General features: G+C 34.9%; 1 protein-coding gene and 1 pseudogene across 4 annotated transcripts; one reads left to right on the forward strand and one right to left on the reverse strand.

Annotated features, from left to right (window-relative positions):
* Positions 1–404: 404 nt before the first annotated feature.
* Positions 405–8442, reverse strand: LOC136219940 (cullin-1). 4 transcript variants are annotated; one of them, XM_066007541.1, is made up of 21 exons: positions 8285–8432; positions 7875–7982; positions 7602–7765; positions 7367–7466; positions 6142–6327; positions 5910–5957; positions 5624–5827; positions 5452–5529; positions 5146–5235; positions 4965–5045; positions 4793–4855; positions 3482–3517; positions 3317–3403; positions 3095–3244; positions 2962–3017; positions 2742–2862; positions 2478–2639; positions 2249–2392; positions 1419–1637; positions 1166–1333; positions 405–1066 (listed from the first exon to the last, which is right to left on the reverse strand). In XM_066007541.1, the coding sequence occupies exons 3-21, from the start codon at positions 7739–7741 to the stop codon at positions 965–967; spliced, it is 2235 nt and encodes a 744-aa protein (XP_065863613.1). In that variant the 5' UTR covers positions 7742–7765; positions 7875–7982; positions 8285–8432; the 3' UTR covers positions 405–964. The 4 variants fall into 4 exon arrangements, with proteins under 4 accessions (XP_065863613.1, XP_065863614.1, XP_065863612.1 ...); XM_066007542.1 differs by having other exon boundaries at positions 7875–7964; positions 8285–8431; XM_066007540.1 differs by lacking the exon at positions 7875–7982 and having other exon boundaries at positions 8285–8442.
* Positions 8443–10849: 2407 nt separating this feature from the next.
* On the forward strand, positions 10850–12255 carry LOC136217476 (cyclic nucleotide-gated ion channel 17-like; annotated as a pseudogene).
* Positions 12256–15774: the final 3519 nt, after the last annotated feature.

The following is a 15774-nucleotide window of genomic DNA, read 5'->3' on the forward strand; positions in this document are numbered from 1 at the left end:
AAGATCGAGGACTTAATGCACCAAACAATGAAAGATCAAAGGTTTAATGTGTCTAAATTAAAAATCGAGGGCTTAATACACCAAACCATGAAAGATCAGGGGCTGAGGATGCTTTTTGCCTTTTTAATTTTGTAGGTTATATAGTTTTATATTTAAAAAATCCGACCAATTTGACTAGAACCATTTCTAAAAGGTGTGGATAAGGCTGAATGAGTTCAGCTAGGAGTGTCAAATCGGATCATCAACGTGTTATATGATCTACATGTTCCACATGATTTATATATGAAATATAAATACAACAAAAACAATAATCATGTCAAACAAATCGTCTCTGTAAATCGTTATGTCATGGCAGAAATCAATAGTCCCAAAGTTGAGAAAACCAAAAAAGGAAAAAAGCCGAATACAATTAAAAGTTAGCTGTCCATAGCATTGAACAAAAGGGAATGCAGTGCTCCTGTTGAAAAAGAATATACAGGAATGCATGATTATGGTATCCAATTTTCAGAATCAAACCATTCAACCAATAGTTTCTAAAACTGGTAACCAGACAACATAATGCACAAGCGAAATAAAATTACATTTCTCTTCCTCCAGCGGACCATCAGCAAAATAAATCATTTAACAAACAGGAACCAGCGGAGACATGCAACGACTTCCAGTACTAAGAAGTAAAGATACAGAGGAGGCCCTATTGATGGGTCGGACCGCATTATGGAACCCATTACAATTCTCAACACCGGTGCACAATCTATAGAAGTCGGTTCATACCTGGCTTCTGAAGGCATAATGTACAAAGCAACCTCAGCTCCTGCTAAATATCACCAAAAGAGGACACAGTCAGTGCCGCTTTATAAATCATATTCTTGTGCTGCTTCAACTGTGTTTAGTTCCTTTCAGTGTGAATTGCAGCAGCCATAGTCACTACTCCATTATTCATGAACAATCAATTGACTGGGCCACATTACGCCAAGTATCTGAACAAATTGGGGTTATCTTTGTCTCTTTCGAGATAGTCCCTTGTAATCAGATCTTCAATCCGCTTTTTAATTGCCTTGAAATCAGGCTGAAAATTTGAAATCAAATAAATTAAGAACTGCTTGTTAGTCCAGATGATGGAAGAATGAAATATGGATCATAAAAGGGCATGAAATTTCATATAAACCTTGAACATGCGGCCCAACTGTTCAACACACTCCATAACAAGCTGTTGGTGACCTAAAACTTTCCGACTCTTCATGATGCGTACAATTGAGGCATCAATAGCATACCGCCTGTCCTTGTCAACATCTTCAATGACTTTCTTCTTCTCATCCACAGGAGGAAGAGGAATCTGCATGTTTAAGAAAGTAAAGAATTTTCTTTCAAACACGCAAGGCAAGCCTTAGAAAAGATGCCTTAACAGAAGCTTTTCATACCTTGATCCTCCTCATCTTATCAGTGAACTTGGAGTTGAATTCAAAGTAATCTGTAGGAGAAATCGTTTTGGTATTCGGCTCCTTGGTAAGAATTTTGTACTTTGCACATGACAAAGAGTGGAGCAGTCTAACAACATCATCATCTGTCAAGTTTAATTGAGTCATGATCTCCGAATAACTCAATCGATCAGAAGAATTGAAAAGCAACAATGCAGAGGCCTACAAAAAGAGAGAAAAAACATGTATCAGTATTCAGCAGTATATAAATTTTGCATTAAAACCCTATTTGGGCCCTGTAGTATCCAAAATTTTGCCAGGTATCATTTGGTAACATTTTCCCCTCTTAAGTACTCTCGTAGGTGACATTTAACCCATTTTGAATGAAAATTATTTAATATTGTTAATTGTTTCACATGGCACAAATGTTAACACTGTACACCCGCAATTGTTTAAAAAAAATTCCATATAGACTTAATATGTGGACAGAGAAGGAATTAAATTTGTTTTCTTATTTAACCACATTAAGTCTATATGGAAAAAAATAATTATTAAAACAATTGTCATGTGTACATATCACGTATCAAAAATTATGTCATATGGCAAGAATTAACAAATCGATTAACTTTTCATCCAAAATGGGTTAAATGTCACAATATAGGAATGCCTGAAGGGTGAATGTTACCAAATGATACCACAAGGGGCAAATGACGAAATTTTGGATATCAGAGGGGCCAAATAAGCCTTTATGCCATTAATTTCCTAGGGCCATCTTCTCCACCGTCTGATAAAATATACAGATGGTTTCAACCTAAACTTTACTATAGTACAACCTGATATGTAGTTACGATCAGCTCCATAGTTTTTGGTTCAAATTTCCCAACAAGGTTACAAGTACCCAACGAGTATATCCATGTAAGTTTTCTGTGCTTTGTTTTTGTTTGATAGAATTCCCTGAAAACTTCAACGCACTTGACCTAAAGGAATAATAGATAAGAATATATATTAGTGGCTCTAAGAAGAAATTAATATTCTAACTGTAATATAACTTCGCAAGCATACCATTTCTGCCGGCAGGTTCAAATCAAATGACTTGTAACTTGGCCAAAAACCAGTAGTCAAAACAGTAACCGTCAAGTCAATCCCTGGATTTGCATTTGCGTTATTATTCAAATACTCTTCAAAACTCGTCTGGTTCTCCCTTGCTAATGTCAAATCTGTTACCTGGAAGAGTTAGATTTGAGCAATAATATAAGTTAGTACTACGATCTTGTGAATAATATTATGTTCTAGTACAGCTCATAAAGGAAATAAAAGGCAACTAACCATTCCCTCCATCTTCGAGGTGAACTGACCACCACATTGTTGCTTCAGCTTTGTTAAAATGCTTCTCTCATGGTCATCATTGGCACTCTTGTCAAAGAGAAGCCGTCGGGCAAGCTTCTTTCTGTAGGTGACCGTGCAAAAAAAAAAGTATTATATCAGTTGGTATTTCCTCTAAATTATCCAAATCAAACATAAACTCATTGGGTACTAATTTCCTTACCTATAAAATTCAGCAAACAAGTCTTTGTCACTAATATAAGCAAGGAGCTTTACCACCTGCATATCAAAAGTGAATAGAATGAATAATTGGCACAACTATGTACAATAATCAAACATTATGATAAAAACCACACCTTTTCTAGTGTTTCCTCAATGGCCTCGTCACTCAGTTTCTCACTCCCACCTTTCTTAAGTATATTATCACAAAATGTGGCTAATAGTTCTGCACTAGAACTTCCAGCAACACCCTTGTTACAGAAAACTTCAAAAGCTTCTTTCAGTGCCTAAAAAAGAAGAACAGGATATTCAAACACTATAACCTTAAAAGATTAAGAATTAGAGAAACAATAGTGTACCTTGTGGAAAAGAGTGTGATTTTGAAAACAATCACTGACATACGCCAAGTACTTGTCATGCAGCTCAATAACCTTCCTCACAAAAACCTGAAGATTACCAGATTCAGTACAATTTTTAACAGCACATTTGAACTTTACATGTAGCAAAGCAGTTGAGAAATTTACCTGTTCTTGTAAACCAACAACATCCTTTTTTTCTGCCTACAAGAAATACAAAGTTTCTAGCATTAGAAATACATGCAACATTAACTCTTCTAAATATGGCATGATGTACAGAATAGTTAAATTGGAAATGAAACAAGAGGATGCAAACCACAAAGAACAAAATTCAACAAATGTAAAAGTATGCTAGAAAGGAAAAGCAATTCAAAATCACATTGCAGATATTATTATTGGCACCAAATTGATACACAAACTCCTCAAAAGCACCTTTCAGTCCATGTAAAGCAAACAAGATACCTCAAAATAGCACATTCCAGAAAACAAGGAGTAATCAATTGAGGCATTAAAGGAAAAAAAGAAGTGTAGTTGCAATAAAGTTCAAGAATACAAAACTTCGCACAAACTGTAGTAAACGAGATGGCAACAAACAAAATACAGCCACAAGAGAAAATAGATGAGCAGATTCGCTGTCTTGGAACAGAATAACCACAGAAACTTGGGAATAGATGATGAAATTTAGCAATTTCAAATGTGTAGATTTTTTATCTTTTTCAATTTTAGTCTCCATTTGTTTGGCTTTAAATATGTGACAATTAGTTGTTCTTATTTTATTAAGGGTTGTAAAAATTCAAATCTTATTATTTTTTATTTCAATTTAACGGTTGAAAATAACTTCTTATTCTTGAAAAAGCAAGCTATTTTCCCTTTTTTTTAATATTTTCAGTTGGTTATTAACTTATTTTCTTTTATAGATCCAAAAATTAGAAAATAAAAGGAACATTTCAATGAAACAAAAAGAGCCCAATTTGACAACACACTAACTTGGGGAGAACAGAGGGGGCAGTATTCTTGTCATAATGGTGTATTTGAGGAAAGAATCAAAAGAACTGGCAGATTTGCACCAATTCACAGCTCATTATAGTCGTGCATCTTTTCAATTCAACACGTGATTCAAATTACTAGTGCCAGGTATTTTAAAAGCACTGGACCACATAAGCAAGTGATTTACTTAACAATTAGGAAAAACCTTAATACCATATAAAAATTGAAGACTAAGTATATATTCACACTTAACAAATTACTGCTCTGGAAGACTCAATAACATCGAATCACAGGATTTAGCATGACGAAGTGCTTAAGTATCAGCTGAAAAGAATCACATTGAATAGGGAGACATTAGTTTATTAATTTTACTTTCATTTGAAGTACGATTGTTAGGAGGAAAAGGAATTCCTACTCTGATGTGGAACCCATAACCTTCTCAAAAGTTATATTACATAATCTGGAAAAACTAAAAATTGTCGGGATACAAACCTTCTTGTTGCTTGCTGCATCTTCAGCTTGCTTAACCAAAGCTGTGCCTTCAGCAGTAACATGCTGCATTATGAACGGAAAATATTTCAACAATGAGTAGATGGAATGAAAATTAATGCATCTGAGAACAACTATTTACTCTCTAAAGATATACTATTTGGATTCTACCAACCTGCTTAAAGATGCTGGAAACAGGATCCAAGCCTCGAGGAATTTTGGAAAAGAGCCTGAACATGCGTGATAAATCCTCCACCTAAAACAGAATTTTGTAGATCAAAGAGTTTATTCCTGCTTTGTAATTCATCTGAGGAACAAAATGATTGAATGCTAAATTGATCATTTCTTGTACTAACCTTGTCGTCTCTAAGCAATGCATGACATCCAGAGTGCTCCTTTTCAAGCAATTGATTCGCATATACAGACAACAATTCATGCTGGACTTTCTGATACAAAAGAAAAAAAAAAGGATTTGTGGTACCAATCAGAAAAAATTCAAAGATGAGGCTTAATAAACTCGAACGAAGTATCTGCCAACAATAACCCTCAATAACTAAATAAAGAAAAGAAAATCTCATTAGAATGACAAAACCCTGAACCCATAAAATTAAGTGGCCATGTACATCCGAAATTGAACTTGCAACATGAAAATAACCACTAACCTCCAGCAACTTTGGCTCACTACTGGAATGGAGGTAATGGGCAACCCTATCTTTCTCTCGTTTTAGACACTCTTCAGCCTAGGATCGCCAAGAAGATGAGTTAGAAATAAATTATGGTGTGCAGCCAGTCATATGCCAAATTGCTAATACATTGAAAATATATCCAGCTTACTTTTAACATATAGTCTGGACATGAATCTTCCAGAATCCAGTTTGATGCCTTCCGAGAATAATAAGCTGCTGTATCTTTAAGCATGGCTGCTTCAAAGTCATTCTCATAGTAATCCATCTGGCCCATTCCAATTTCGACGAATATATCCAAAACATTCTTTAACAAAGCTCTGTCAATCTGCTCTCCCTCACGCTCCTGGTCAATCTGAGTCAAAAAATTATGTCAATTGATCTAGATCTGGAACTAAGTTGAGATATACATCTAAGGAAAATTAATGCTACCATACCAGAGAAATTACTGCATCCCTCACTTTACCATTTAACTCTTGGTAAACCTGAAAGGAAAAATGCACGCTGTAATTTAGAATGTGATAGCTAAGAAAGCATTGTTACGGAAACCAGGAAGTTGGTGACAGAAAAGAGTTCAAGTTAGGATTACAATTCAAGAGGCAGGAAAAGAAATAACATCATTTACATATCTAATTCAAAATTGTTACACCATGATTAAGGAGCAAATACCAGATCACGGAAGCAAGTAAGTCCAACTTCATTAAGGGCTGGAAGTGACCTTCGAGCAATGAAATAGCGATCAAGGTAATGGAAGAAACGAGAAAGCCACCTAACCATAACTTTATGGTTTGCCCACCTTTGGACAAGTTCTCTCAACATAAACTCATCGTGTTTCTCTCTTAAGGATGGCAATACCTGAATCAGGGAACTCATATTAAAACATATGAAGAGAATACTAAAATCATAACAAATAAGAGAAAAAATAACTTCAAAACAGTAGAACTAATGCCTTAAAACAGGAACCGTTATTCTCTGAGCGCAACAAAAGGTAACATGTAGAAAAAAACCTCACAGCCTGGGGATAATGGATTTTCCTTTAAACATTAAGTACTACCATCTTTCTTGTATGATAATATGAAAAGACCTCATGTTGAACCTTAACCCCCACCGAACCCCTCGCTTTTAGAATATGTATGGTGCAGATAGTTATCCTATTGGAAATTCCTGCCTGCTTAAGCTAAATAAATAATCAATCCATAAGAAAAGCATGTATGCAATTCCATTATATATTAAAAGGAAAGTTTTTATCATCCTCTTCCTCAGAAAAATCTCTTCTTTTATAACTCAACAAAGCATGCAAGGATGAAACTGGCCCATCCATATAAAAGAGTACTTCATATTTCATAGTTATTTCAGGATGGATTGGAGATTAAGGGGTGAGATATCAACCTCTATACTGTAACCAAAGCCCAACCGACATCAAAATTGAACTTCAAAAGATATAAACAAAGAAATACAACCATCCACACTGATCATATATGAATAGAGGCCCCAATATGATAAAACCCTTCAAACACTCAATTGGTGAATGCAATAATGCTAACACTGAACCAAATAGCAAGCCTTCATCAACCAATTTCTCAATGAAGGAAAAGCTATACTCAATAGTATACTGGACATGTTGCAGAGACTCAACCCAACCCCCCCAACCCCAAAAGAAAAAAGAAAAAAAGAACGCAGCTACCACATCCATATGCTTCAAAGGTATATGTGCAGACATTGGTCTGCAGGATCATATACATTCAGTCTATATAAAAGATGCCAAGCACATCTTCAAATAAAAATGCAAATATAAAATGGATAACTAGCGTGTTTTACTTTGCCAAATAATTAAACAATTTAGGTGATTTATAGACTTCACAGAAGTCTATGGATCAGTTAAAATATTACTCACCGTCGAAGTAATGTATTCTTCAAAAGACTCACGGTACTTATCATACAATTGTTGGGAGTAATCGTGAGGAGGCTTCTGCGTACACATATTGTAGATGGTTCTGCAAATAAACCAAGGAAAGTAGAAACCACATGGACAGAGACATAAACAGTATCATCAGCAACCTAAATCAAAACAATTATCAATAACATACATACTCACAGCAGAAACAACAAATTGAGATGGAAATGCATACGTGTAGAGCATCATGTAATCCTCAGAGCTGAATTGTGGTTCAGGCAACCCTTCTAGAATGTTCTTTAGCTTAGTTATCCCTTTTTGCATAAAATCCCATCCTTGCTCAAGGTCAATCGTCTTCCGCTCATTCATCGTCATACTTCCCAAACCCTATATCAAAATCTGCAAACATTAAATGTAAATCTTAGTTAAAGCATAACAGATTATGCTCACAAAACAATTCACAGCTGTTTCCTCAACAAATATAACCAACTCATAAAGAGAATAACACCTGAACAACTCGAGTGAAGATTATTTCAGGAACAAATAAACAACATCCGTCGATGAAGAGGTAAAAACCCTAACGACAGCTCCAATTAAACTAGCAAAACAATAACCCCTAAAAATCAAATGTTAGAGGAAAAATCCTCTTCTCACGGTCCGAAACCTAGCGTCTCCAATTGAAAAATGAGAAAGCAAGTAGGTGAAACAGCTTCAGGTCATGATCAGATTTTAACTGCCGCAAATTCAACAAGATTTCCTTACCTCCGTTATCCACGATTTCTCATAAAGAAAACAACGAAATTACTCTAATCGGAGATGCTAATCAAGCAAGATCAATAAAAGAGAAAGATCGATTGAAAAATCGAATAGCTCACATATCAACAGAAAGATAAAGGCAAATAAGGAGAGAGTAGAGACCTGATTTGGAGAATGGAAGCAGAAAGGCTACGAAGTATGAATGGAAGAGGACGAAGAAGAGGTCCGACAAAGCATTGATGACGAAGAGCCTGTTGAGCAAAGGAGAGATGTGGCTCCTTTCGGGTCTCGGATCCTTTATTATTCATTCATTTTTTTCCTTTTATTTAATAATCTTTCTGAATTGTATAAAACAAACATTATACTATTGTTATCGTATGAAGATTAGCTCTAATATAAAATAAAATATTTATATTTTGGAGTTTTATAAGAAAGAATAATTATTATTTGGATAAGTGTGATTTGATAATTTCACCTAAATAATAATTTAATGATACTTTTACAAATATTTTGTTTGGTATTTTTATTGATAAAAAAATCAAATGATTTGTTTATTTGAATTATTATTATTTAGTGTTAGCTTATAGTTATTAGTTATTGTTAGAAACGTTAGTTGATTTTCCTTTTAAAATTATTATTAGCAACCGTTTTTTAATCATAACTAAACACTTTACATTTAGGTGATGTTTAATAAAATTAAAATTAAATGTTAAAAATAAATACGGAATTTTAAATGTTAAAAACATTACGTGATGTAATTGTTTCATAAATACTTAATATAAATACTAAATTTAAAAGGAAAAAGCTAATGAACACTCTCGGGACGCTTAATAAGAAATATATTTTATTATTTTTATATAATATGCATTAAGTGGTTTGACACAAATTAAAGATTAAATAATTGTGTTAGATATATATTATATTTATGATAATTATCATATATTTATGCTATATATTTATCCTAATTAGCATAAATATATGATAATTACCATAAATATAATATATATATATAATAAATTGTGCTAAAACTAATTAAATTAATTCCTCTATTTGATTTTTTAACTTTTGAAAGCAAAATGCTTGATTTGAATGTCCTCCCATCCAATGAAAACATAGTTGCGTTCGTGGGGAAGATCCGAATTTGAAAAATTCATTACATACTTCAATTCCAGTGCAGCCTCCAAATAATGCAGAAGAAACTCATGATCCGAATTTTTGAGTTATTATTTACACAATTTCCAATTCTTCACTAATTTCCTCTAAATTTAATACTTGGTTTTCTAATTTTTTTAGAGCACAAGTGCATGATTTGAATCAGGAGAATAGGAGAAGGGTGTACAAAGAGTTCTCCCGTACAGGGCCCAAATTTAAGAGAACCCAACTTTTTTAGGGTAAATTACAAAACTAGATCAAATGGGACTCTCATTTACATATTTAACACATTTACTCAACCTACTATATATTTAGGCTATTTTTGTGTGACTTTCCCATAATACCCTCAATATTTATGTGCGTCTGTCTCCCTTCCGTCTGACTTCACAGATTCGATCTTATGCGAAGCCTGCGAAGCTAATGTTTGGTTTTACTTGATGAAATTAATTATCATATGCGAAGCCTGCGGAGCTAATGTTTGGTTTAGTTGATGATTTTAATTAGCATATGCGAAGCCTGGATGTGTTTTGAAGTTAATTCGCGAAGTGGTATATAACAAAAAATGTCAAACAACAACGGATTCTAACATTAAAATCATAATATTATCAAAATGTACAACAAGATTGCCACAATAACAACATTAAAATCACAACATTATCAAAATTTACAACAAGATTGCCATAATAAACTTCTAACAAATCACTTCCTGACTAATCTGGACGGAAATTTCTCTCTACAGGAAGTCCAGACCTTTTGGGATGAGAAATGGAAGTCCAAACCTTTTGGGATGAACGTGTCCCATGGTGCACACCAAGAGTGGCACAATCTCTCCAAACCAGTCATTTCAAAGTGAATGTGCCAATCTTAAGGGAAATTTCTCCCTATATATGAAGGAAAGTCATCTCCCCTGCAGCCCAATACGCCGCCTTCCAGAAAGGGATGTTATCTAATCAACCACCTTCAGGAAAAATTAATCGTGTTAGCCAGGAAAAAAGACGATTTTGGATTCGCAAAATGAGGATTAGCGAAGCATGCGAATGTAAATATGCAGGGAAAGAGATGATTTTACTTCGTTAATCGATGTTTTCGCGAGTATGCGAGGTCTGAAACGTGACGATCTACGTCACATACCGATGCTTTCGCGAAGTCTGCGAATGAAATCATGAACTTTTTTACTCGCAGACTTCGCGAACTAATCGATTCGCGAAGTAGATCATCGTGTTTCAGGCTCTTTCTCTTCACAGATCTTCGCGAAATCATCGACTACGCGAAGTGTATTCATGGAAAAACGCAGAAAAGACAGCAGATACTTACATTTTTCGTGCCTTTCACCCTTAAAAGCGATAATAAATATATGATAAACTAGGGAAAACGATGGAAATAACGTAAAATAACCATTTCTTTGATGGTAACAAGAAGACGGAAACCAAGTAACGAGTAAGAACAGGAAGATGAAGAACCATGGTTTCGTTTTCTAGGATTAGGAAGTTGCAGAATCAAGAGATGAAGAGAGGAAAAAGAGAAATTCATTGTGATTTGGAGAAATAGTGCAGATTTCGTGCAATTTAAAGGAAGATGGGAAGATCAAAAGTCTTGGAATCATTAATGGAGGAGCCAACAGCCGTTTCGCGCATCCAAGGAGAAGAGGGAAGAGAACGTTCGTGTAAAGGGAAGTGGGAAGGTTAGGGGTATTATGGGAAAGTTACACAAAAACAGTCTAGATATGTAGTAGATTGAGTAAATTGGTTAAATATGTAAATGGGTCTCCCATTTGACCCATTTTTATAATTTTCCCTTTTTTTATTATACAAATTTAAATAAATTGTTGTTATTAATTATTAGGGAGAAGTACAAAAATAAACCTTGTAGTTACACTTGTTTTCGATCGGTACGCTTGTGGTTTAAAAGTTTGCAAAATGATACTTTGAGGTTCATTTCGTTAGCAAACACGGACAAAATTGACTAACGACGTTAAAAGTCAAAGGAAACAGAGTTAATTTGGTCCTTATATTTATTTATTTTATAATTATCTAATTATCACAAACAAACCCCAAAATAAAAAATAAAAATCAAATACACATTCTTCTCCATCTCTCCCTAATTTCTTATTTTTCTTATTCTTTCTCTCTCTTTTCTCTTTTCACTATTCTCTTTATTAATTTCTCTCTCTTTAAAGATACAAAATCAAAATCAAATTAATAATAAACAAATCAACCCAATTGAAAACGATGTCTTTTGATATCTGAAATTTTTGGTTCTCCCATTTGCAGGTCCCATACTTCTCACAAATGGATGGTCAGTTCCTGATGCAACATGCGAGCGTTTGGTTTCTTCTTTTAGCATTGAATGGACTTATATTGTTCGTGAAGGCGACCCTGTGACAGAGATGTTATTTATTATCAAAGGCAGACTGGAGAGCTCTACCACCAATGGAGGTCGCACCGGTTTCTTTAACTCCATTACATTGAAACCTGGAGATTTTTGCAGAGAGGAGCTACTAGCATGGGCCTTGCATCCGAAATCCTCCCCGAACTTGCCTTCCTCAACAAGCATAGTTAGAACTCTGAATGAAGTTGAAGCTTCACGTTGAGAGCTGAAGATCTAAAGTTCGTAGCTAACCAATTCTGATGCCTCCATAGCAAAAAGCCGCAGCATACGTTTAGGTATCACTCCCATCATTGGAGGACATGAGTATCTTGTTTAATACAGGCTGTATGGCGGCGTCACAAGAAAAGAATGGTCGAGAGCAATCTCACCATTTCCGAATATTTCAGTTCCGACGGCAAAGAAACATGGCAAGAGGGAGGGATCATTCTTCAGATGGTGTAGGTTCTTCTCAGCCGAAAGCAAATCTCGCGGTTATATTGTTGGCTTCAAGATTATCCGCCAACACGAAACGGGGGGCTCAAAAGATAAAAGATGTGGAGATGCCAAAACTTGGAAGCTTGAAGAGCCTAACTTTTGACTCTGATGATAATTAATTTGTTTATTATTAATTTTCTTACCCTTATCCATTTTGAATATTGGGTTGATTTTCATGTTTAATTCAATTGATTAGAGTGATAAATTAAGAAAGATGGGAGAGAAGAGAGAGAAAAAGAGGAGAGAGAAATGAGAATAAAAGAGATATAGAAGATGGTGTAATTGATTTTTAATTTTTTTTTTGGGTTTGTTTGTGATAATTAGATAATAAGGATGGTTATAATAAATAAATATAAGGACCAAAATAATTCTTTTCCCTTTGACTTTTGACATCGTTATTCAATTTGGTATGTGTTTGCTAACAAAATGAACCTCAAGGCACCAGTTTGTAATTTTTAAACCACAAGGCTGCGATCGAAAATAAGTGTAACCACAAGGTTTATCTTTGTATTTTTTCCTAATTAATATGTGGAAAATTAAGTGAATGTTAACTTATCTAGAAAATTAACGCTCTAAGATTCTTAAAGGACCTATTTTTTTTTATTATTATTATTATTATTATAAATATCTAATTTAATTATTTTTATTATGTTTTCTTAAGATATTTATTATGTTAAAAATCAAGTTAAAAACATTTTGATGTTTCATTTTGTAGAAACATTATATAAAAGTATTAATTTTTTTTAATGAATAGGGCCCAATTTTTCATTTAGCACAAGGCCCCAAATGTCACGTCCGGGTCTAAATTTCTAAAATTTATACCTTGGTATTGCTATATATTATAATTATTAGGTGTGTGAAGTTAATTTGGTGCTATAGGAAAAGTTTGGAGTTAATTTAATGGTTTTATGTGTAAATTAAAAGTTTAGGGTAAGTTTTAAAAGATTATATAAAATGGAGGATCAACTGGATATTTGCCAGATTTGGTACATACAAATCGAAGAGGCAGAGATTATCTATCTTTTCTTTTCTTTTAATATTCTTTTTAGATTCATTAGCTTTCTCTGAACCGTTTCTCTACCGTTTCTTTGATTTACGGAGATTCGACCGTCCGAATCACTTGAAATTGGAACCATAGCATCCTTATGTATAGATCTAAGTCCTAACTGAAGAGTTTTTGAGTTTCGGCAGTGTTTGGAGATGAAACGTCTTAGACAGAGTTTAGAGGCGAATTGAACGGGTGTGTTTTCTTCAATTAATAGTCAAGGTAAGTAACTATCAACTATATTTTGAGTTTGATGTATATAAAAATATATATAATCAAAGAATTTTCAGAAAATGATATTTTAAGGTTATGCAGGAATTTTGTAAAATTAGAAGTTTTCACGATTTTGATTTTTATTGTGAAATTATGGTTCAAATGAAGCTATTGACTATGCTTCTATGTGAATTTCATATTTTACTTGATTATGTTGATTTAAGGCTTAATTTGGTTGATTTACATATATACATATATGTTTTTGGTTTCAATATATATATATATATTGAATAAAATGAATTTGATGATTTCTTACGAATTGTTTTTGGATTGAGAAATCTGTTGCGGTGATTGTTGTTATTATTTTGGATTGAAGTCCAAATATGATTTTTATGAATTGTGATATTTCGAAAGATTAAATGATTTTATCCATCTAGGATTGCCCGAGGTAGGAGTTGTATTTGTAAGACCATACCTAATGGCGGTATGGCCAGAGTGCACGGCTGGTAGTCCTAACTGTTAGGCAAGGAACGAGATATAAATGAGATATCTCGATATTGTTATGATTGATGTTATGATCTACACGGGTGAAATTCGAGGATGGATACACATACACAAATGTTATTTTATGAACTTAAGTTTTGAGAATATTTTATAAGGTTTTGATGACTATCTTATAAACTTTAGTTTGAGTATATTTTATAAGGTTTTGATTAAATCCCTTTACAAATATATATATGTAGCTATGTTAAGTAAAGTTGGGTTTTCATAGCTGATAGTTTCTTACTGAGATTTTTGTCTCACCTTTTTACATGTTTTAATGTTTTTAGGTGAGAAAGTACATGATAGAGAGAAGGTTACCGACCGATTAGGCGAGGTTTGGAAGTTGTTGCTTATTGTTAGAATTATGGTTAGAACTTTGGTATTGCAATTGTAATATAATGATATTTGGATAAATTGGAGACTTCTAAGTATTGATTATGATCTTTTTATTTCACGCTCGATGCCGATTGAGGTCGTTTAGGGTCGGGTGTGATACCAAAAATGTTTAAGATGACCCTGATTTGAATGATAACTAAATTAATTAAAGAAGAAAAAAAGAACTGATATTAGAGAGAAGTAAATGTTAAATTTGTAGAGAGAGAGCGACAAGAAGAAGAAGAAGTGGTATAAATGACAACTAAATTACCATTAAATAGACTACCCAATTACAACCATATTTAATGCATAGAATTTGATTAATTACAATGCAAATCATTTAGTATGTGTTATGTAAAAAATAATAAAATATATTTCTTATCTAGCGCCCGTTAGCGGGCTCGAATTTAAAAATGTTAACTGATAATTTTCAACTTCAAATTTGAAATTAATTATTTTGATTTAACAAAATAAGTGAATTTTAACTTAATTGAATAATTTATGTTTCAAAAAAAAAAACTTAAAATTTAATAATTTAAATGGGCTAACAAAAAAACAGTTATCAAACACATTTAAAATATATGTTATTAACACATTCATAAACGATCTGAAAAATATAACGATGAATGGTGAAACCTAGGGCTACCACGAAACCGAAATTGACGATGGCGAGGAGTGGTCCGAGCGGCCGATCTATGCAAGGAGAATGGGATCCGTCGGCGGAGAAGGAGCTGGAGGTGGTTCCGTCGTCGGATAGGCTAAGGGCGGATGGTATTGGGAGATCGACGCCGGCTCCGCGTGAAGGGAGATGGGCGGAGGAGATGGAATCTCCGTGGGAAAGGAAGGGAGGTGGTGATCGTGTGAGGGAGAGATCGTCTAAACGGGAACGGCCAGCCTATGATGAGGGCGTTTGGTTGGATCCGGCGGGGATAAATGAAGGCGAAGGGGAGATCGGATCTGAGCGAGGCCGAGAGCGGTGTTTGTGGAATCCGGCGACGGCTGAGGGAACAGTTGATGGCGGACAGGCCACTGCGGGTTTTGTAAGTGAGATTGTTTCAGATTTTAAAAATCTGGAATGTAATTCATTCTCTGGAATGATTGAGATGCGGGCCCCTAGTCCTGAGGCAAAATCATCTCCGCCGGGGGGGATCTGGCGAGGGAGGAGTCGGCACGGCTGGGGGTTTCCTCGCGGCCTGCCCTTATTACGGACGCGGGGGGTAAGGCGCCGCCTAGCGCTGGGGTGAGTTGGGGCGTGCATCGCCTGGAGCAGGGGGTCATGCCGACAGCGCTAGGCTCCACACTGGGCCTGCCGGCGCTGCTGCTGGGCAATGGGCTGGGGATTCCGGCGTGGTGCCTGGTGTCACGGGGCCCGTCCGAAGGCCTAGCCAATGCCCCGTGTGGCGCCGAGGTTTCCCCGACACTCGGGTACGTCTTGAGGTTCCCGTATGTTCTAATCTTTTAT

Source organism: Euphorbia lathyris, chromosome 2, assembly GCF_963576675.1.
Source record: "Euphorbia lathyris chromosome 2, ddEupLath1.1, whole genome shotgun sequence".
In the NCBI taxonomy this organism is placed as follows: domain Eukaryota; kingdom Viridiplantae; phylum Streptophyta; class Magnoliopsida; order Malpighiales; family Euphorbiaceae; genus Euphorbia; species Euphorbia lathyris.

What these genes read in the sequence shown, in the direction of transcription:
- LOC136219940 (XM_066007540.1), bottom strand. Translation starts at nt 7,741, where the DNA reads ATGACGATGAATGAGCGGAAGACGATTGACCTTGAGCAAGGATGGGAT. An exon ending in CATTGCTTAGAGACGACAAG is followed by an intron (nt 5,046 to 5,145) that starts GTTAGTACAAGA and finishes ATTCTGTTTTAG; the next exon opens with GTGGAGGATTTATCACGCAT. An exon ending in ATCACACTCTTTTCCACAAG is followed by an intron (nt 3,245 to 3,316) that starts GTACACTATTGT and finishes CTTCTTTTTTAG; the next exon opens with GCACTGAAAGAAGCTTTTGA.